Source organism: Theropithecus gelada, chromosome 5, assembly GCF_003255815.1.
Source record: "Theropithecus gelada isolate Dixy chromosome 5, Tgel_1.0, whole genome shotgun sequence".
NCBI lineage: Eukaryota > Metazoa > Chordata > Mammalia > Primates > Cercopithecidae > Theropithecus > Theropithecus gelada.
In genome coordinates this window covers 43,722,904-43,747,042 of record NC_037672.1, presented here as the reverse complement: position 1 = coordinate 43,747,042, position 24,139 = coordinate 43,722,904, and the positions used below count along the sequence as shown (strand labels likewise).

The window sequence follows — 24,139 nt, the reverse complement described above, 5'->3', positions numbered from 1 at the left end:
CTGTTTCATTAAAATATTGGCTTAAAAAAAAAAAACCTGCACTACTTTTGAACTCTTCTAATAGAGTATAACATGAAGAAAGACATCATCCTCCTCCCCCTACTCCACCCCAGCTAATCCGGCAGCTTTAGCTGTGAAAGAGAACATTGGCGGAAACGCCCAGCAGAGAGCACCATATGGCAAGAGACCGAAGTGCCTGGTGGAATAGCAGCTGTACTCAATGGAAACAGACTTATTCCAGGGCATAGCTGAGACAGCCCCCGGGGACATCTACAAATACGTAGGTAGAGGAACTTTGCAAAAGGCTATATGTCCTCTACATTGATAGTTACAGACCAAAAAAAAAAGGTATTAAAGTTATTAACATCATTGCGACTCTCTTTAGTACCTCCAATCCAATGAAGCCTGGGAAAAGGTGTCATATAAATAAAAAGGATGAATCCTTATTTCCTCTAGGAATATTTTCAGCACTATACATGGTCTCAGTGTGCTTGAATTATTGATCTGCAAATCCCTTCTATTTAACACAAAGAGCAGAAAGGCATTTGCCCTTCTTCACTATGGACATTCAGCTTTAACAGTGAGTGATGAGTGATAGTCTTATAAAGCACTATCTCAAAGTAATATATTATTATTCTCAATAGTATTATTGTTACAAGTAAGGATTCTAGTTTGACACACAATTCCAAAGCCCAGCCCCTTGTCACGTCCTTCAAGGAAAAAAGCTATGAATAAAACCTGAAAAAGCTATCCCACAAATCTCTGTAACACATAGGTGTCACGCCCCTCCGTGTGAAGAGACCACCAAACAGGCTTTGTGTGAGCAACATGGCTGTTTATTTCACCTGGGTGCAGGCAGGCTGAGTCCGAAAAGAGAGTCAGTGAAGGGAGATAAGGGTGGGGCCGTTTTACAGGATTTGGGTAGGTAAAGGAAAATTACAGTCAAAGGGGGTTGTTCTCTGGAGGGCAGGAGTGGGGGTCACAAGGTTCTCAGTGGGGAAGCTTTTTGAGCCAGGATGAGTTAGGAAAAGGAATTTCACAAGATAATGTCATCGCTTAAGGCAAGGACCGGCCATTTTCACTTCTTTTATGGTGGAATGTCATCGGTTAAGGCGAGGCAGGGCATTTGCACTTTTGTGATTCTTCAGTTACTTCAGGCCATCTGGGCGTATATGTGCAAGTCACAGGGGATGCAACGGCTTGGCTTGGGCTCAGAGGCCTGACAATAGGTTATATATACACTACTTTGGAATTCCTAAGTATAACACAAAAGGAAATAAGGGAGTCAGACCATCCAAAGGCATTGGGTCTAGTGGGTGTAGGGGGGAAGAGACAAATGCTATAAAACCTAGCAGAATGACATACAAAAGTGGCAGAGCCTGGCATGTCCAGCAGAGCAGTACATGCCAGTAAAAGAGCACTGGAAGAAACCCTAGCATCCACTAGAATAGCTGAAAACAGACTCTTCTTACAGGGTCAGTGGCAATTCCAAAGACTGCTGTACCCAACAGAACTTCAGGAAAAAAGAGAACCTAGCCAACCAACACTTTCTCTTGCTAAAATAAGTGCTCCAGACCACCTTTCCAATGCAATTGCCTAATACAACCATGGACTTTAAAGTACATAGGCAGTTGTGATGGCAGAAAGAATGAAATTTCCCATTTATGTTATAGTTTATTTTTAACTCAGAAATAAAGCAGATTATAATCGTGCACATTTTTTTCTACTATATTATGACCATAACAGGCAGTGAAGTACAAAATGTGAAACTACATTCTAATATAATATAGTCATGCTGGATATTTTAGACATTGTATACATTTCATACAAGAACATATCTAATATATTGATTTACTATAGCCTATACATTTGTCAAAAAATCAGTATTTTAAAATAGAGCATCTTGATGTCATCTTTTACATCACATTTTTATAGCCTAAAATCATGTTAAGGTTTTATATTAACTCTTTTAATGCAACGATTCAAGACCTTGAGCAGGATTCTATCCAAGAAGCTTTCTTTAAGTGAATTTACATTATTGAGATTTTATGATTCAATTGTGTCACAATTCTAACGGTAATCCAGTAACAGGAAAGATTACATAGGTGTACATGCGCGTGTGCACACACACACACACAATTTAAGACACTAGCAATATCCTTTTCGTGTGTCTACAATAAAATCCATTTCATGTAAACCACGTTAATTGACAACTACTAAACTCATTAACCTCTGCGGTACTCAGGTAAATGTTCAATCAGAAATGTAAAAGCCTTTTTAAAATACAGATAGAAAACAAAGGATAAATTGATGCACTTTTATCTCTAAATTACAGTTTCTTTTGTGTCAAGAAGTGTTGGCAATACCAACTTCAAGGTCACTGTCAATTTTGAAAATCATTAGCGAATAAAATATGACTTAATTGAAGCAAACTCAGCATGGAACTGCATTCTTTTAAGTAAATGCTACACTATAATTTGAAGAAGAATTACTAACTGCCACTCTCACTGACAATTAAATAAATGAAGATGGGGCTATGCAACTTTCCCCCGTGTCTTTCCATAATTAAATATGGAAATAGAATTTGTGAAGAATTAAAATGCCCAAAGTGCATCAATTCAAACACTAATGGACTGTTTTCCAGTGTGGCAGCACACAGGTAGTTCCCATCATGTTATCATTAGCAAATATGTCAGTATCTTTCCAATCACAAACTTTGCTTGTGAAATCCACCTCTGAAAAATAGATTTCTAATAGTTACCTGGGCTCTTCTAAAAGAATAAAGAAGCTAAATTTCATCATTCAAAATGTTATATAAAATAACTTTTTTTGTAGGATTTCTCTTTACAAATTAAATTTAGCTAAAGTTTATCATTTGTCACTTAGAGTCTTATACCTCTTAATTCTGTATTTAAGCTTTATTAGACACCTTCAGCAGATGTGATTCACCAGTTAAGAAAGAATCACAATAACTCCCATTTATTGGATTATTTTCTTAATTTTCTATCAATATGCACCTCTGGAAACTAAACCCACATATGGTATTAAATATTATTTCAAAAAGCAAGCAAAGAGTTACATAGAATTATCAGAAATTTGGATAAGATTTGAATTAACATTATTACAGTATCAATTTGGCAGTAGTTTGTGAAGAACCTGTGTTTTTCTACAGGAGAAACAGAAGAAAATAAAGCTTTCAGCTACTGAGCTTTGCCACCCTATCTCTAGTTCTCTCAAATCCAAGAAATCCAAGACGAGAATTTCAAAAAATATCAAAATTCAGTTTGTACTAAACTTTGCTGAATCTTCTTGAATATTATGAACTATGTCTTTAACTGATATAGAAAACTGTTTTTATATAACATTTTTTAAATAGCATCTAGATTTTTATTCCAATAAATACAAGTTACATTGATTCAATAACTATTAAATTAGGCCATCAAATAAATTAGGTCATCAAATAAACATCTTCTTATTATTATTTCTATAAATAATAATTTAGCCAGGAAGTAATCAAGTTTTATATGTCAAAGTATGCTTATTCATGTGGGAAAAGGATTTTATATATGCAGGGAAGCTCGAAGGCATTATTGTGGCCTTCTAATAGATGATACATTATTCTGAAACCAAAAAATTAGCTTAAAGCAAGAATTACACTTTGAGATTTAAGTTAAGAGTGATTAGAGAATTATTAAGCTAAAGTCAAGAATCTACAACTAATTGTGAAGAATAAATACTAATTCCAAAATATTAGACCATAGGTTTTTTTTCCCAGGATATTTTAGGTAAGGAAACTGAACACAAAGATTAAGTAACTTGGCCAAGGACAAATAACTATTAAGTGGTAGAGTCAAGACACATAACCAGAAAGTCTGGCTCCATTACACTTCTTTGCATAACTTGTCCTTCACCTTGGGGAGAATATCCTAATATCAAACCATAAGACCATTTCACTGGAATTTTTATAGAATTGAACCTATTGTTCAGATAAGCATATATTACTCAAATATTTAAGATATTTAAATATCTTAATGAAAACTAATTTTTCACATTGTTATCAATAGGATGATGGGACAGTCAAGGCCTGGAAGACCAGGTATGTCATAGAAAGGGAGAATGAAATATTCTTGAGACAAAAACTCCCATGGCCAGAAAGAAATGGGAATTCTCATGGTTAGAACAGGAAACATGTAACTTACATTATCCTTAATTTCCATGTTACCAGAATTAATCTGGTCCTTCATAAGTTTTATAGCATGAAACAATCCATTAGTCTTAAAATATCTGCCTACTACTGTATTTAAACACAAAATTATTATTTCAACTTTGTTCCATAATCAATAGGAATTTTTCCAAAAAGTTACAAATCAAAAATTAAATAATACTGGCTTATATATTTACCTTTACCATTGTTCTTTAATTCTTTGTGTGAATTTCAGTTATTGTCTGATAACCTTTGATTTCAGCCTGAAGACTCCATTTGTTATTTCTTTTAGGAGGTGTGCCAGCAACAAATTCTGTCAGCTTCCATTTATCTGAAAATGTCTAATTTCTCCTTTATTTTCAAGGAATAGCTTTGCTGATTCTAGAATTCTTGATTGGCAGTCTGTTTTTTCAACACTTTGAATATGTCACCCCCTTCCCTCTGACCTCGTGATTTCTATTAACCTTTTGGGGGATTCCCTCTACATGATATGTCACTTTTTTCTTGCTGCCCTCAAGATTTTCTCTTTGGCTTTCAACAGCTTGACTGTGATGTGTCTAGGTGTGTATCTCTTTGCATTAATCTTACTGACAGTTTGTTAAGCTTCTTTCTGTAATGTTTTTTTCATCAAATTTGGGAGGTTTTCAGCCATGATTTCTTCAGGTATTCTCTTTTCTCCTTTCTCTTTCTCCTCTCCTTCTGGGAGTTCCACTATGTGTATATTGGTATACTTGATGGTGTCCCCTAGATCTCTGAGGCTCTGATTCCTTTTCTTCATCCTATTTTCTTTCTGTTCATCAGACTGCATAATATCAATTGACATGTCTTCAAGTTCACTGATTCTTTCTTCAGCCAATTCAAATCTTCTTTTGGGCTCCTCTAGCAAGTTTTTCATTTCCATTATTGTAATTTTCAATTCCAGAATTTCTACTCTGTTTGTTTTTATAATTTCTATCTCTTTATTGATGCTCTCTATTGGATGATACACTATTCTTATACTTTCATTTAGTTCTTTAGACATAGTTTGCTTTATTTCTTTGAACATATTTAAAATAGCTAATTTAAAATTTTTATCTAAGAAGTCTAATGCCTTAGCTTCCTTAAGAACAATTTCTTTTTCTGTGTATGGGCCATTTTTTTATTATTTGCATGTCTCATAATTCTTTGCTGAAACCAGATACTTTGTATGACATAATGTGACAACTATGAAGATCCGAATTCCTACCCTGAGGGTTTAGTGATTTTCCTAGACTAATTCTCTAAACTCTGTATTCTTTGTCATGTATGCACACTGAAATCTTAGCCTAATTAGCTGAGTGGTCAGGTAATGTTTGGACAAAAATTTTCTTAAGTGCCTTGAACCAATACATCTCCAACCTTTGCCAAGGCTCTCCATACCTGTGTTGGGGCATAATTTTAATGCTCAAGCAGTCAGTTTACAAATTTGTGTTAGCCATCACTTCCTGCTTGTGTAGAGCTTCAAGGTCACCTGAAGGTAAGAGCTTGTACATTCTCAAGTCTGTTTTTTGCAGTGATAGTTTACCAATTCTAAAACCACTTTCAATGTACTATGGGATTAAGCAAATAAGTATAACTGAGGATAATGGGAGCTTGGTTTATCACTGTGGAAGCAGCGAGTCAAATATGGAAAGAGAAAGCCTAAAATAAACCTGTGGTGTTAGACTGAAATTGGAGGTATATGTATAAACTAAAAGTTTTTAATAGAGAAATAAGAAGTATAGATGTATTACTCTGTCCATTGAGATGACCTAGAAGCCCTAACACCCAGTAGCAATGCGTGTACCTAGTATACAGAACTTACTTTGAAATACATTCTGCTGCTATGGAAGTAGGGCTCCTTAAAGAAGTGGCTGATTGCAAGGCTCAAATAAGCAAATGAATAAAATGAACCTGGAATATCTTTTTATGCCAGAAAGCAAGGAAATCTTCAAAGAATGATATGAACATGTCAAAAGGACACAAGGATAGCCTAAAAGGCTCCCAAGGGTCAAATCTGGAATCACCAATGCCTCAAAATAAACAATAAAGAAATAAATTATAACCCTTTGAGTAAAACAGGAATTCATAAATCTATACTGATATAAATATATAAATGGGGGAAAAAATCTCTTCTTTATAGTAAAATGCCAACAAATAAAGGTTAAAAATTAGAGTTAGAAAATCACCATTTGATAAACATCACGGTAAAACTGGTTCAGGAATCATCAATAGGTGTTAAAACTATTAAGTGAGAGTTTGATGAGAAATAGGTTAAGAGTTTGATGAATGAAATATCTATTTAGTCTTAAAGTAATCCTCAAAAAATATTTACTTTACATGAGTTAAAACTAGAAGTCACCTCAAGTTAACATAATCATTTATGAGATAAATACCTTGTTACTCTTTACATGATGTATTAAGAACCTATCACTGACCAGGCACGGTGGCTCACTCCTGTAAACCCAACACTTTAGGAGGCCAAGGTAGGTGGATTACGAGGTCAGGAGATAGAGACCATCCTAGCTAACACAGTGAAACCCCGATTCTACTAAAAATACAAAAAATTAGCCAGGCGCAGTGGCAAGCACCTGTAGTCCCAGCTACTTGGGAGGCTGAGGCAGGAGAATGGCGTGAACCCAGGAGGCGGAGCTTGCAGTGGGCTGAGATAGTGCCACTGCACTCCAGCATGGGCAAAAGAGCGAGACTCTGTCTCAAAAAAAAAAAAAAAGAAAAAAAAAGAAAAAGAAAAAAACCTATCACTTCTATAGTATTCCTGCCAAAATATTAAACAAACCTTCAGATATTCATAATATACACAAACCCATAACTGAAACATGTTCTACAAAATAAACAACCTGTACTCTTCAAAAAGAAAGTAAAGATCAAAGAAGACAAATACTGAAGAACTGTTCCAAATTAAGGGATTCTAAAGAGACATGCAACTAAATGCAACATCAGATTGAACTCTGGACCAAAAATCTTTTTTCTATAAAAGATATAATTGAGATAATTAGCAATTTTTTCATAATAATGAATGAAATGCCATGATTTTGATAACTGCATTGTGGTTACAAAAAAGAATGTCTTTTTTTTTTTTTTTTTTTTTTAAGTTCCAGGGTACATCGACAGGATGTGCAGGTTTGTTACATAGGTAAACATGTGCCATGGTGGTTTGCTGCATATGAAGCCTCACATGCATTAGCTATTTTTTTCTGATGCTCTCCATCCCCCAAAACTACCCCCAACAGGTCCCAGTGTGTGTTGTTCCCCACCTTGTGCCCATGTGCTCTCATCATTCAGCTCCCACTTATAAGAACATGTGGTGTTTGGACTTCTGTTACTGTGTTATTTGCTGAGGATAATGGCTTCCAGCTCCATCCATGTCCCTGCAAAGGACGTGACATCATTCCTCTTTATAGCAATCCTTTTTATGGCTGTATAGTATTCCATGGTGTATACGTGCCACATTTTTTTTATCCAGTCTATCATTGATGGCAGTTGGGTTGATTCCATGGCTTTACTATTGTGAATAGTACTGGAATGAACATACTCGTGCATGTTTTTTTTTGTTTTTGTTTTTCTTTTTTGAGATGGAGTCTCACTGTGTCACCCAGGCTGGAGTGTAGTGGCATAATCTTGGCTCACTGCAACCTCTACCTCCTGGGTTCAAGCGATTCTCCTGCCTCAGCCTCCTGAGTAGCTGGGACTACAGGTGCATGGTACCACTCCTGGCTAATTTTTGTATTTTTAGTAGAGATGGGGTTTCACCATATTGGTCAGGTTTCACCATATTGGTCTTGAACTCCTGACCTCATGATCTGCCCACCTTGGCCTTCCAACATGCTGGGATTACAGGCGTGAGTCACTGCACCTGGCCACATGTATCTTTATAATAGAGTGATTTATATTCCTTCCGGCATATACCCAGTAATAAGATTGCTGGGTCAAGTGGTATTTCTGCTTCTAGATCTCTGAGGAATCACCACACTGTTTTCCACAATGGTTGACCTAATTTACATTTCCACCAACAGTGTAAAGGCATTCCTATTTCTCTGCAACCTTGCCAGCATCTATTGTTTCTTGACTTTTTAATAATTGCCATTCTGACTGGTGCGAGATAGTATCTCATTGTGGTTTTGGTTTGTATTCCTCTAATGATCAGTGGTGAGCTTTTTTGCATATGTTTGTTGGCTACATAAATATCTTCTTTTGAGAAGTGTCTGTTCATATGCTTTGCCCACTTTTTACTGGGGTTGTTTTTTATTGTAAATTTGGTTAAGTTCCTTATAGACTTTGGATATTAGACTTTTGTCAAATGGATAGATTGCAAAAATTTTCTCCCATTCTGTAGGTTGTCTATTTGCACTGGTGATAGTTTCTTTTGCTGTGCAGCAGCTCTTTAATTAGATTCCAGTTGTCAGTTTTGCTTCTGTGTCAGTTACTTTTAGCATTTTTGTCATGAAATTTTTGCCCATGCCTATGTCCTCAACGGTATTGCTCAGATTTTCTTCTAAGATTTTTATAGTTTGGGATTTTACATTTAAGTCTTTAATCCATATCTTGAGTTAATATTTGTATAAGGTATAAAGAAGGGGTCCAATTTCAATTCTCTGCATATGGCTAGCCAGTTCTCCCAGCACCATTTATTAAATAGGGAATCCTTTCCCCATTGCTTGTTTTTGTCAAGTTTGTTGAAGATCAGATGTGCAATCTTATTTCTGAGTTCTATATTCTGTTCCATTGGTCTACATTTCTGTTTTTGTACCAGTACCAAGCTGTTTTGGTTAATGTAGCCTTGTAATATAGGTTGAAGTCAGCTAGTGTGATGCCTCTAGTTTTGTTCTTTTTGCTTAGGATTGTCTTGGCTATACAAACTCTTTTTTGGATCCATATGAATTTTAAAATAGCTTTTTCTAATTCTGTGAAGAATGACAATGGTAGTTTAAAGAAAATAGCATTGAATCTATAAATTACTTTAGGCAATATGGCCTTTTTCATGATATGGATTCTTCCTATCCATGAGCATGCAATGTTTTTTCATTTGTTTGTGTCCATTCTGGCTTCTTTGAGCAGTGGTTTGTAGCTCTACTTGAAGAGGTCCTTCACTTCCCTTGTTAGCTGTCTTCCTAGGTATTTTATTATTTTGGTAGCAATTGTGAATGGGAGTTCATTTATGATATAGCTCTCTGCTTGTCTCTTGTTGGTGTATAGGGACGCCTATGAATTTTTTTTTTTTTTTTTTTTTTTTGAGACAGAGTCTCTCTCTGTCACCAGGCTGGAGTGCAGTGGCACAATCTCGACTCACTGCAACTTCCACCTCCCAGGTTCAAGCTATTCTCCTGCCTCAGCCTCCTAAGCAGCTGGGACTACAGGCATGTGTCACCATGCCCAGCTAATTTTTGTATTTTTAGTAGAGAAGAGGTTTCACTATGTTGGCCAGGATGGTCTCGATCTTTTGACCTCGTGATCCGCCCACATCAGCCTCCCAAAGTGCTGGGATTACAGGCATGAGCCACTGCACCTGACCAAATGCCTTTGATTTGTGCACATGGACTTTGTATCCTGAGATTTTGCTATAGCTGCTTATCAGCTTAAAAAGCTTTTGGGCTGAGACAATGGGGCTTTCTACATGTAGAATCATGTCACCTGCAAATAAAGATAATTTGACTTCCTCTCTTCTTATTTGAATACGCTTTATGTCTTTCTCTTGCCTGATTTCCCTGGCCAAAACTTCCAATACTATGTTGAATAGGTGTGGTGAGAGAGGGCTTCATTGTCTGATTGTGTCTATTTGATTCTTCTCTCTTTTCTTCTTTATTAATCTAGTTATCAGTCTATCTATTTTATTAATTTCAAAAAAAAAACAGCTTCTGGGTTCACTGATTTTTTGTAGGGTTTCTCATGTCTCTATCTCTTTCAGTACCATTCTGATAATATTTCTTGTCTTCTGCTAGCTTTGGGGTTTGTTTGCTCTTGATTCTCTAGTTCTTTTAGTTGTAATGTTAGAATGTAGACTTGAGATCTTTCTAGTTTTTAATGTGGGCATTTATTTCTATAAATTCCCTCTTAACACTGCTTAAGGCATCTCAGAGATTCTGGTACATTGTCTCTTTGTTCTCTTTAGTTTCAAAGAACTTCTTGATTTCTGCCTTAATTTCATTATTTACCCAGGAGTCATTCCAAAACAGATTGTTCAATTTCCATATAGTTGTGTGGCTTTGAGTGACTTTTAAAATCTTTAGTTCTATTTTGATTACACTGTTGTCTGAGAGACTGTTCATTATGATTTCAGTTATTTTAATTTGCTGAGGAGTGTTTTTTTTCCAATTACATAATCAATTTCAGATTAAGTGCCACGTAGTGCCAAGAAAAACGTATATTCTGTTGTTTTGGGGTAGAGAGTTCTATAGATATCTATCAGGTCCACTTGATTTAGACCTCACTTCTGGTCCTGAATATCTTTGTTAATGTTCTGTCTTGATGATCTAGTATTGCTAGTGAGGTGTCAAAAGTCTCCCACTATTATTGTGTGGGAATCTAAGTCTCTTTGTAGGTCTCTAAGAACCTGCTTTATGAATCTGGGTTCTCCTATATTGGGTGAATATATGTTTAGAATAGTTAGCTCTTCTTGTTGACTTGAACCCTTTACCATTATATAATGCCCTTGTCTTTTTTTATCTTTGTTGGTTTAAAGTCTGTTTTGTCAGAAACTAGGATTACAACCCCTGCTTTTTTCTGTTTTCCATTTGCTTGGTAAATGTTCCTCCATCACTTTATTTTGAGCCTGTGAGTGTCTTTGCATGAGATGCATCTCTTGAATACAGCACACCGATGGATCTTGACTCTTTATGTGGCCTGCCATTCTGTGTCTTTTATTGGGGCACTTAGTCCATTTACATTTAAGGTTAATATTGTAATGTATGAATTTGATCCTGTCATCATGATACTAGCCAGTTATTTTGTAGACTCCTTTATGTAGTTACTTCATAGTGTCATTGGCCTGTGAACTTCAGTGTGTTTGTATAGTGGCTGGTTTCCATATTTAATGCTTCCTTCTGGAGCTCTGGTAAGGCAGGCCTGGTAGTGATGAATTCTCTCAGCATTTGATTGTCTGTAAAGGATTTTATTTCTCCTTCACTTATGAAGCTCATATTTGGCCAAATATGAAATTCTGGGTTGGAAATTCTTTTCTTTCAGAATGTTGGCTATTGGCCCCCAATCTCTTCTAGCTTGTAGGGTTTCTGCTGAGAGGTCCGCTTTTTGTCTGATGGGCTTCCCTTTGTAGGTGACTTGGCCTTTCTCTCTGATTGCCCTTAACATGTTTTCTTTCATTTCAACCTTGGATAATCTGATGATTATATGTCTTTGGGTTGATCTCATGGATTATCTTACTGGGGTTCTCTAGATTTCCTGAATTTGAATGTCGGCCTGCCTTTCTAGGTTGGGGAAGTTCTCCAGGATGATATCCTGAGGTATGTTTTCCAACTTGGTTCCTTTCTCCCCATCTCTTTCAGGTATCCCAGTCAGTCACAGTTTTAGTCTTTTTACATAATCCCACATTTTTCAGAGGTTTTGTTCATTCCTTTCCATTTATTTTTTTCTCTAATCATGTCTGCCTGTCTTATTGCAACAAAATACTTGTCAACTCTAAGATTCTTTCCTCCGCTTGGTTTATTTGGCTATTGACACTTGTGATTGCACTGTGAAGTTTTCATGTTGTGTTTTTCAGCTCCATCAGCTCACTTATGTTTCTCTTTAAACTTGTTATTCTGGCTAGCAGCTCCTGTAATGTTTTATCGTGGTTCTTAGCTTCTTTGCATTCGGTTAGAACATGCTCTTTGAGCTCAGTGAAGTTCATTATTGCCCACCTTCTGAAGCCTACTTCTATCAATTCATCCATCTCAGCCTCAGCCCAGTTCTGTGCCCTTGCTGAAGAGGTGTTGCAATCATTTGGAGGAGAAGAGGCACTGTGGCTTTTTGAGTTTTCAGCATTTTTGCATTGACTCTTTCTCATCTTTGTAGGCTTTTCTTCTTTTGATCTTTGAGGCTGCTGGACCTTTGGATGGGGTTTTTTGTGGGGTCTTTTTTGTTGATGTTGTTGTTGTTGCTGTTTGTTTTTCTCTTAACATCAGGGGCCTCCTCTGTAGGGCTGCTGCAGTTTTCTGGGGGTTCACACCCTATTTGCCTAGGTTCCTTCCGCACCTGGAGGCATCACCAGCGGAGACTGCAAAACAGCAAAGATGGCAGCCTGCTTCTTCCTCTAGAAGCTCTGTCCCAGAGGGGCACCAACCTGATGCCAGCTGGAACACTCCTACATAAGGTGTCTAGTAACCCCTATTGGGAGGTCTCACCTAGACAGGAAGAGCAAGATCAGGGACCTGCTTAAAGAAGCAGTCTGGCTGCTCCTCGGCAGAGCAGGTGTGCTGAACTGGGACAAATCCCCCTTGTCTAGACTGTCCAGACTCTCCAGGACCAGCTGGCAGGAAAGACTACATAGAGTGTACTGCAGAGACTGTGGCTGCGCCTCCCACCAGGGGCTCTGTCCCAGGAAGATCAGAGTTCTGTCCATAAACCCCTGGCTGGAGTTGCTGAAATTCCCATGGTGAGGCCCTGCCTGGTGATGAGGGATGGCTCAGGGTCCCACTTAAAGCAGTCTGGCCACAGTCTGCCACACCCACTGTGCCATGGTGTGGGGAATTCCTCCTGGTACAAACCACTCAGTCTCTTTGGCACTGGCAGAAGAAAACAGCCAACTGGAGCTGCAGAGATGGCAGCCACCCCTCCCCTGGGGAACTCAGTCATCTTAGGCAGTCTCCAGCCTGCTGCTGCTGACCAGCAGGGATTCCAAGCCAATGGGTCTTAGCTAGTGAGGTTCCATGGGAGTCGGGCCCACTGAATGATGCTGCTTGGATCCCTGGCTTCAGTCCCCTTCCTACAGGAGTGGACGATCTCCTGCCTCACCGGAATTCCCGGGGCCAGGGCATGAAAAACAACTCCTGCATCTCAGTGCCTGCCCAAGTGGCCACATGCCTGAGTGGCCGCCAACCTGAGTGACCCCAACAGCCTGCACAGCTCTGTGCTTGGGGATCCAAGGCCCTGGTGGCGTGGGCTCACGAGGGGATCTCCTGGTCCATGAGTTTCAAAGATCCATGGGAAAAGTGTAGTTCCTGGACAGGATAACACGATCACTCACTGCCTCCTTCGGCTAGGGAAGGGAACTCCCCTTGCCCCATGCTGCTCCCAGGTGGGCCATCATCAACCCACTCTGCTTTTCCTCACTTTCTGTGGGTTGTACCAACCGCCTAGTCAGTCCCAATGAGAAACCTGGATACCTTAGTTGAGGGTGAATTCACTTGCCATTTTCATTCTTCTCAGTGAGAGCCACAGACCACAGCTACTTCTAATCGGCCATCTTTGGCTAGTGTTCTGAGAATGTCTTGTTATTAGAGCACTTACATTGAACTACTTAGGGGTAAAGAGGCGTCATGTCCAAAATGTACTCTCAGATAATTTAATAAAAATAATAATATAAATACATGGGGAGAAAAAAATGATACAACAAATGTGATAAAATGTTAACACCTGCAGGATCTGAGTGAAGGATAAGATTATTATAGTTTTTCTGTAAGTCTGAAACTATTTCAAAATATTAAATTATTTTTTAAAAAGAAATTATCTAACTGGGAACAATGAATGAATTAGATCTAATATATTCATATGGTTAAATCTGGAAAATATAACAGTAAGCAAAAAACCAAGCAACATATACACCAGATAATATTTATTTAAATTTTTAAAATCATAAAACAATATATATTATTATTCATATATGAATATGTAATAAAGGTTTAATTATTGTGGTAAAGGGTGAGGAATGAAGACAGGAAAATGGGGCAAACATCTTAATAACATATTTCTTTTAAAATAAAGCTAATTGTAATGTGACGAAATTTTAACATGTGTTTTATCTGTGTGATGGGTGCATAGGTATCCATTATTATTTTCATACTATCTATGTGTTTGATATATGTTACAATTAAAATATTTTAAGAAAAAAGATGTTAATGCTTCAAAGGATCTAAAACCCCCAAAACTTCCCAGTGTACCTACTGCCACAAACCAAATAGTTTTTGAAGGTGCTTACATCTAAGCCCAAAGATGGAGTCATATAACAACAAATAACTATAGAATACTGGGAATAAAGATCAAGATAAATACTGAGAATGCCTTTTCTTTGCCCAAGATGTCTCTTCAGCCTTTCTTTAAATCTATACTTACTTTTAGAAATTTCCTCACTAGAATTACTTCTTCTATACCTCATTAAAGTATAAAAGTATCATAGGTTCAAAGTACTATGTATTTCTGTCTTATAATTGAGTAAAACCAGACATACCATCTATATTCATTGTCTGTATTCATGGATAACACATACATTTCAACTGTCTCAACAAAATCTTGACAAGTCTGGTCAGGTTTGAAATTTAAACTCTGGATGAAATGAATTAGCTACATTATAACTGATATTTCAGTCAAAGAGAAGCTCCTTATTTTTTAAATAATCATTTCTGGAATAAATGATGTTTACATTCTCAGATTCAAATTCTTTTAAAAATAAAATGTTATTTTTTCTTTTCAAATTCAGAAAAAGAATATCTATGTATTATTTATGATTATTCATTGTGGCAGAGACTCCTAATAATTTACTCCCATTTCTTCTTCTGAGATACACAGACTGTATTTCCCATCCTCCCTGGCAGTTAAGTATGGCCATGTGACTGGCTATAGCTGCAAGCCTGGCCTACAAAAACTTCCAATGCATAATTCCTCATCCTCTTCTGCCAGCGGGATACAGATGACAACAAGTCCCTAGAGGATGACAGAAACACAACTGGAATAATCCTGTGTCCCTGGATCTCAACATGAAGGAAAGTCACTTAATAAGCATGTCCATATGAATGAGGAAAAAAAATTCTACTGTATTAAACCACTAAAATTTGGGGGTCTATTTGCTACCACAATTAGTGCTACATTAACTAAAACGTGTAATCATTTTTTTCTTGGAGAAATAAGCCAGAAAAAAAAGAAACCCATATGTAAATCATAAACAATTTTCCAATTGTCAATATGAAATACATTATACTTACAAATTGAGGTTTGTAATACGCTGGACCAAGGGTACTGTCACTAGCAGGTGGAAAACATTTTATAATACTGCCATCATCATTAATATGATAACCATATGACTTTCCATAAGAAGGAATTGAAGGAACATCAACACTTCTGGTAAGTGTAGGTGCTCTTGAAATTTTCTACAAGGAAAACATTTTATATTATTTATTCCAAGGCAAGAGGAAGGGGAATGAAGAACCAAATATTAAAAGTTACTAAAACGCAACTATTAAATATTGATTTAATGAGTTTCATGATATAAAACAAAAATGACTGTTTTGTTATTATTTTTTTGAGATAGGGTCTCACTCTGTCACGCAGGCTGGAGTGTAGTGGTACAACTTGGCTCACAGCAACCTCTGTCTCCCGGGTTCAAGCGATTCTCCCCACGACCTCACCCGCCCAAGTAGCTGGGACTACAGGCGTGCACCACTATGCTTGGCTAATTTTTGTATTTTTAGTAGAGATGGGGTTTTGCCATGATGGCCAGGCTGGTCTTGAACTCCTGACCTCAAATGATCTGCCAGCCTCGGCCTCCCAAAGTGCTGGGATTACAGTCATGAGCCACTGTGCCTGGCCAAAAATGTTTGTTTTGTAAAAGTAATTTAAAGGAGTGAATTCAAGCCTGTTGCTTCATACTATAAACCAAGAGAATGTATTTCTATTAAATTTAGAGTAGAATATAATATAATAGGTAACTATTAAAGTCATCATAAGAAGCAAAGATTTTTTCTCATTTGGGTCAGTTACTTATCTTGCTTAGTAAAACCATCATTACTAATTCTAAAAACAGGCAATCCTATTCACATCAACAATCATGCTATTACACTATCTGCTATGCAAAAACAAACTTTGCATTTTTCAGTAATACTTTCTGGCTTCATTCATTCCCAGCTCCTGACTTTTGCTTCCACATTTCCTGAGTCTTGTATAAATATCCTAAGTATGCAAGCTATATAGCAGGAAAATGTCTATGATGTAATGCTAAATGGAAATAGCAAAATATAAAAGTGAATTATGAATATAGCTATGTGAAATCATATATAAATGTATAAAGTCACATACATATATAATTTAATACCAAAAGACGCTATGCAAAAATTAACAGAAAATTAATGTTAGAGTCAGGAGTTTTAGGGTGATTATCCTTTTATCAAAATTTGGTTTAATGTAAAATATTTTATAATTTAAATTAAAAAATGAAGGTATAACATACATTACAAATATTAATATAAGATATATCAACTAAAAGTACTGGCATATAAAAGACTTAGTTATTGGGAAACTGAAATTATTAAGAATATATTGATTCCTGAAGTTTCTGTATGAATAAATTAATGCTATAGTTGCATATTCATGTGCCCATGTACAATTATGTTATAAACATACTCTCAGTAGCAAATTTTCTTTTTCTTTTTATCTGAGACAGAGTTTTTGCTCTTGTTGCCCAGGCTGGAGTACAGTGGCATGATCTCTGCTCAATGCAACCTCCACCTCCCGAGTTCAAGCAATTCTCTTGCCTCAGCCTCCTGAGTAGCTGGGATCACAGGCACATGCCACCACACCTGGCTAATTTTTTTGTATTTTTAGTAGAGATGGGGTTTCACCATGTTGGCCAAGCTGGTCTCAAACTCCTGACCTCAGGTGATCCGCCCACCTCGGCCTCCCAAAGTGCTGGGATCACAGGCATGAGTCACTGTGTCCAGCCGTTTTTCTTTCTTAATATAATTTGGGAGGGGGGTGGGGGAAAAGTCTCACTGTGTTGCCCAGGCTGGAGTACAGCGGCATGATCTTGGCTCACTGCAACCTCTGCCTCCCGGGTTCAAGCGATTCTCATGCCTTAGCCTCCCAAGTAGCTGGGATTACAGGAGTGTGCCACTATGCCTGGCTAATTTTTGTATTTTTTTAGTAGAGAGTGGGTTTCACCATGTTGGCCTGGCCAGTCTCAAACTCCTGGCCTCAAGTGATCTGCCCCCACCTCCCCAGCGTCCCAAAGTGCTGGAATTACAGGTGTAAGCCACCACACCCAGCCAGAATTTTATCTTTTATCAAATTAAAGACAACCTTTAAGTAGTTTCAGTAATACCTATGAGATTAATTACCAAATTAAAATAAGAAACCATTGAATGGCTTTCCCTCCTTTCAGTACATTTAAAAAGTATTTGTGTGATGTCAAGACTTTCCAAAACATAGCCCCTACCTCCATTCTCTATTCCTACAACTCTCCCTTCACTCCTGTACTCCAAACATTCCAAAGAATTTTGTTCTTTCCGGTAATATATCATACTATCAAACACTTCAGTTTCTTTATTCATGTGGATTTTTCTGCACATAAAGTGGGGAAAAATATTTTTTCCCATTCCTTTTAACTACTCGGTGAATCCTTCTTCAAGATCTGGTCCAATTTGTCTCCCCTATTCCCTCCAAAGACTCTCTACTTTGAGCTACTACTGAACACTGTATTATGGCTCTAAAATAGCATTTCATTAACAGTATTGTACTGAATTTCATTCATTATTTTCCTGTTAAAATTATACATCTCAGGAAGCAATAATATTTTCTATGTACTACCAACATCTAGCATTATATGTATGGCCATATAGTCACTCAAAAAATATTTGATAAACCCCCAAAGTAAATGAACATTTACTTTGTCCCCACACACGAAATATCTGATATTTAAATATGCTTACAAAATTTAACCTCAATGTCATTGCACTGATATTATTCAACTAAGTACTTAGCCTTAAAATATATCTTCCTAAACAAAAAACTGATTAAAATGTAATATGAGCTACATGAAAGTTATGACAAGAGAAGGGAACCACTCTAAACAAACAGTGACCAAATCTGCTCAATAATAGTATTTATTTCAAAGAAATTCTTCATTTCAGTTAAAATAACCTTCTCATTATCTTCCATAAAAATCTCACTTCTGTATCTTCACTCATGTAACACTCCAGTTTGGAATCCATATTCCAACTCTGTTCTTCAATGTCATGTCAAAACCTCTATAAATCTTCCATAAATTATGCCTTCACATAATACAGTAATCCACCTTTAAATTCCTATGGCATTTAACTACATGATCATTCATTTAGCAACTGTCACATCTTGTCTTGAATTAACAGCTACCTATTTGTCTATCTCCCATCTAAATTTTAAGCTTTTTTATCTCAGGAATCATATTTTTAACTTATTTTATTTATATTTTTTCCTTCCTTGCCACCAGGAAGGAAATATATTATTAACAGTACTTAACACAGAGTTTCCTCTATACATAGGTAAACCACCCAGGTAGTTTGTAAAATCTCCCTTACTTTTTATTCACCACAGATATTGAAAGTGACTATAGATTTATTAGGAGCAAATACGAAGTTAGACATGAATACAGTTAAAAACTAAAGTTTATTTACTTATAAAATAACTAAAATATAAATACTAACAAATCTAATTTTTATAGGAAGTCTTTTTAAATGTACTTAATATCACATAAAATATTAAACCTTGACTATTTTAACTTAAAAAAATGTCATTACAAGTATAATTTAAAATAGAAACGTACTGACTGAAGATGCTCTCTGGTCTCTAATACTTTTCTGTTCATGATACCTTGTGTTTTAGGATAAGACTGATTATAGCTTGCTGGTCCTGGATTATCTGAAATAAACTTCTTAAAACGTTTCTCCCGGTTTTGTAGACTATGGCCTCCTTTTATGTTACACTAAAATGGAGAAGAAGAAAAAAACCTTCTGATATATAAAAGAAGCACTTTACAATTAATTTCTACTTGATAAACATTAATTATTATCAGAAAATAGTTTTAAAACGCAAGCTAAGAAAGTTCACCCTTTGACTGAAGACATAGTTCTAGTAAAAGGGTGGATAGCAAGAGCAGATAGCAATTATAGTTGTCAGTTTTAACTTGAAACTCAAAACTGAAATTTGCTGTACTTGGAGAACTTTGAGAGAGTGCAAGAAAACTCTGTTTTAAAGAAGAAATCAGAGATGGGAATTCCCAAAGCTGTAGAGCAAGAATAAAAGCCCTTAGAAAAAATTTTACTCCTGAAATGAACTGAAAAAAAAAAAAATGTTGGCATTCATATTGAAGGGGAAAAGCAAACCCTTCAAGGTTGTTTATTGATAATTATTTTCACAAATAACATTTTGGTCATTTCCAGAAAAAATTATAAAGACTTATTAGCAACAGCTTGGTTTTATGTTCAGATTAACTTTAAACATTGTTTATTAGAGAGCAAACATTTGGGTGGAATCTTCCAGGGCTCTCCATGCTACATATCTGGATTTTCCAGAATCTGAAAATTACCAATTGACGAATATCCAATTAATTTGGGTAAAATTACATCATAAAGATTCCTGTAAACAATTACAGTGCAATCATTTCAAAAAGATGAGTTATGATAACAGTGGCTGGCGTCTGATTGATCAGCTAAGATTTTAAGTCATTGATCTACAAATAGCCCTTTTCACATGTCCAATTGTTCACAGTCACTGTTCACAGAGCCTGTCTCTAGTGGGCACCTTATTCAACTTCACTCAGCTTTTAAGAAACATACAAAGGAGGTCTTCTTTTAAAAATTGAGTCAAATTTTATTTTTAAATAGGCAATTCACTACTTGATTACTATTTTTAAAAGATCAGAATTTCTATGTTTAAAGAGTAGATGTATAAAAATAACTTTAATGATTTATTTTACAAAAACACTAACAAGTTGAACAAAAAGTAAAATTCTGTGAAAAGAGAAGAACTTTTCAAATTTTGATAATTTAAAAGCCATTACCATAGGCTCTATGATCATACAAATCAAACTGCAATCTGCATCTATATCGATCACTTCAACAAGGACTTTATCTGCGCCTCCAACAGGTGAGTTAAAGGTTCTGCTGGGATCAGCTAGCAGCCAATACATATGAAGGCAAAATTTATGTGAAAACGGCAAAAGGTGATACTTATGACTATGAAGATATCAGAGTTATATCTACTATTTCTAAACATAAATGAACCATTGAAGATAATCTGGTCACAGACTCTTGAGACTGTGCAGAAACAGGAGACAGATGAGACAATGGCAATGGCTATAGCTTTAAAGCATGGCACAAAAACCAATTCTTTCACTCTACTGCAATTCCTCTTCTACACATTTTGACTATCTGCACAACTTCCATGGGCAATAATTCATTCAAGAGTCCTATTCTCTCATTCTCAAGGACCATACAGCATGTAACAATGTTTTGTGTCTTATAGAGTATGTAGAATAATGAAAAACATCCAACCCAATCATGCAACCAACATTGAATACATTTATTTTCTATTATTCAAATTATAAAATATAATTTGAAAGTAAAAGACAATATGAGCAGAAAATAAAATATAACAAATGACATTTGATCTATTCAGGGAAGAAAACATTATTTTATTAAGTCAATTATAGTAACTAGAAAGTTACCTGTGCTTCTGAAACATTATAGTGTCCTGGACCTGGAACAGCTTTCTCAATGCTAGAGGCAATGGTAAAAGTACTTTCTCTGGCAGTCAAAGAAAGAAATGGTGCATAACTACCTATAAAAATAAAATCATATGACCAGCGGATAAGATAGGAGTCCAAGGATTTCAGGAAAAAAACACTCAAAATATATATAATCATGAGTATCCTCAATTGTTAAGACTTTATTTTCAGAACTAACAGCTAGTCAGAGAAGTTATTACATTTTTTAAAATCTGATATAAGAATTTTTTATTAATATAAGAACCTAAAGACCTGAGACTTATTGAACAACAAAAAAAAACTAAAGAAAATAAAACCCTCTTGTCTTCTAATCATTTTTGGTGGGGACGAAAATAGCAGTTATATTTAGCTGATAAAACATTTTCATCCTCAGAAGACCATTGTTTTATATTTTGAAATAGCCTATATTATTTGTAGAAAACATCTTATATAAACTTGTAAAGACAGCCTAGATAGAAATAATTTAAAGTGGGTTTACAGCAGATCATTCATCACGTCTCCTTGCCTAGGCACATAGTTGGTATCAGTAAATATTTCTTGATTGGCTGACTCTAAACAAAGGTTCACAAATAGAAGACACAAATTTCTTTGGAACAAATAATCATAAGATAATACAAACTTGAATACTGAAAAACTGATTCTAAAAAATTCAAGATCTGTATTGGAAAAATTATTAGCATTTAAGCAATGTGGATATCAAAGAAGAGAAGGGAGAGAATAGAGCAGCAGCTATATTCAAATAGGTAATAAAAGAATGCAAGTGAAGATTCAAAACTTTTACTCTAAATCTTGTATACTAAAGGAAAATGTGTGCTACTGTAAGAATGTATGGTGATAATATAGTAAAAATCTTGCTAATCTGGACTAATAATAAAAGATACTCTATTTAAAATAAAATAATGTGTTTCTTTTGAGGCCCACATGTATTAAAATGCAACCAATGTCAAGAATGATTTATTTGTGTTAGATATTGCAACATAAAAGAGGTGAGCAAAATATAGATCTTACCTCTAAAAAAGTAGTATCTTGAAGCATTAAGAAAAGTATTGTAATGATTTTAAACAAGGAAAAACATCTCTAATGCCATAATGGAAGACATATGCAAATTCAAAAAAAAGAGAAGTTCTCATCCACATTGAGATGATCAGGAAAAACTTCATGGATGATGTTAAAATTCTAGGTATTAATTTAGTGACTGATGGTTTTAGCTGGTTATCCCAAATCAGAGAAGAAGGGAAGAGAAGACGGAAAGGCAAAAGAAAGGGAAAGGGAGGAAAGAAGACAGACTGACCTTAAATTAGTTACAAAGACCAGAAGACCAGAAATCCTTAAAAGTAAGCCAAGGTTCATTTTGAAAAGGCAACAGTTGTCTGGTAGAGCTGAGAAATGCAGGACACCAGTGAAACATTCTACTTACTCAGAGTAAATAGCCAGAGAACAAGAACCAGATTTCATTCCAAATACACATATAAATACACACACATACCCACTCAAACTACATATAAAATGAATCATACAAATTACCAGAGAGTGTACTTTCAAGATGCAGGAAAATATGACCCATAAAGAGGAGAAAAGTCAATGAAAAGAAACAGATTGAGAAATGAAAAGGTGGAATCAGCAGACAGAACACTATCTATTATAAATATTCTTTATATATTCAACAAGGTAGAGAAAAGGTGAACATGATGACAAGATAAAGGGAAGGTATAAAAAAGACCCAAATCAAACTTACAGAATGAAAAATACACTGGATGGAATAACAAATGTTTGTGGATTAATAAAAAATATATATATATATATATATATATATATATTTTTTTTTTTTTTGAGACGGAGTCTCGCTCTGTCGCCCAGGCTGGAGTGCAGTGGCCGGATCTCAGCTCACTGCAAGCTCCGCCTCCCGGGTTCACGCCATTCTCCGGCCTCAGCCTCCCGAGTAGCTGGGACTACAGGCGCCCGCCACCTCGCCCGGCTAGTTTTTTGTATTTCTTAATAGAGACGGGGTTTCACCGTGTTAGCCAGGATGGTCTCGATCTCCTGACCTCGTGATCCGCCCGTCTCGGCCTCCCAAAGTGCTGGGATTACAGGCTTGAGCCACCGCGCCCGGCCTATTAAAATATATTTTTTCTCAATTCTTAATCCCTTTAAAAAAATATAGATGCTCGATGACTTGTGATGGAGTTAGTTCCCAATAAAATAATTGTAATTTGAAAATATCATAAATTGAAACTGCATGTAATATACCTAACCTATAATAGCATAGATTAGTTTACCTTAACATGCTCAGAACACATTAGCCTAAAGTTGGGCAAAATTACCTAATATAAAGACTATTTTATAATAAAATGTTGAATATCTTATGTAAGTTATTGAATACTGTACTGAAAGTGAAAAATAGAATGGTTTTGTGGGTACTGGAAGTTTGGTTTCTACTGAATGCATATTACTTTCACACCATTGTGCAAAATTTAAACAAATGTTAAGTTGAATCATCATCAGTAAAGGACTGTCTGAGATTGCTTAAAGCAAAAATAGTCTCAATTTATTGAGGCATTATAGCAGATGTAGAAGTAAAATGTATAACCACAATAGTACAAAGGGTGAGCTGGGGGAAATGGAAGCATACTCTGTAAGGTTTATTTACTATATATGAAGTGGTGCAATATTATTTGAAGGTACACTGTAATAAATTAGAAATACATATTGTAAACCCTAGGCAACCACTTAAAAATAAAACAAGAGAGGTATAGCAAATAAGCCAATAGTGGACATAAAAAAAGAATTATGTTTTAAAAACCTTTATTCCTGCAACAAAAGTAAGGAAAAAGGAAAAAGAACAGATGAGATAAATGGAAAGCAAATAGCAAAAGAGTACATTAAAGCCCAAAGATATTGATAGTGAAATTAACTATAAAAGTTCTAAACACCTCAATTAGAAGGCAGAGATTGTCAGATTGTATAAATAAGACCAAACTTTATGCTGTCTCTAAGAAACTCTCTTAAGACATAAAAACAGAAATTAAAAGGATGGACAAAGTTATAACATGCATGCATGAATTCAAAAAGCTGCAGTGCCTATATTAAAATCACACAAAGCTGGCTTTAGAACAAGAAATAAGGCCGGGCGCGGTGGCTCAAGCCTGTAATCCCAGCACTTTGGGAGGCCGAGACGGGCGGATCACGAGGTCAGGAGTTCGAGACCATCCTGGCTAACACAGTGAAACCCCGTCTCTACT

General features: G+C 36.0%; 1 protein-coding gene across 1 annotated transcript in view; it reads right to left on the bottom strand.

The window, feature by feature from the left end:
- Positions 1-24,139, bottom strand: part of STPG2 (sperm tail PG-rich repeat containing 2) — a 280,714-nt gene that overhangs the window by 250,210 nt on the left and 6,365 nt on the right. The window contains exons 2-3 of the mRNA XM_025384813.1: positions 20,841-20,953; positions 15,349-15,513 (exon numbers count right to left, since the gene is read on the bottom strand). Coding sequence (XP_025240598.1) covers positions 15,349-15,513; positions 20,841-20,953 — 278 coding nt within the window. The remainder of the gene's footprint in view (positions 1-15,348; positions 15,514-20,840; positions 20,954-24,139) is intronic.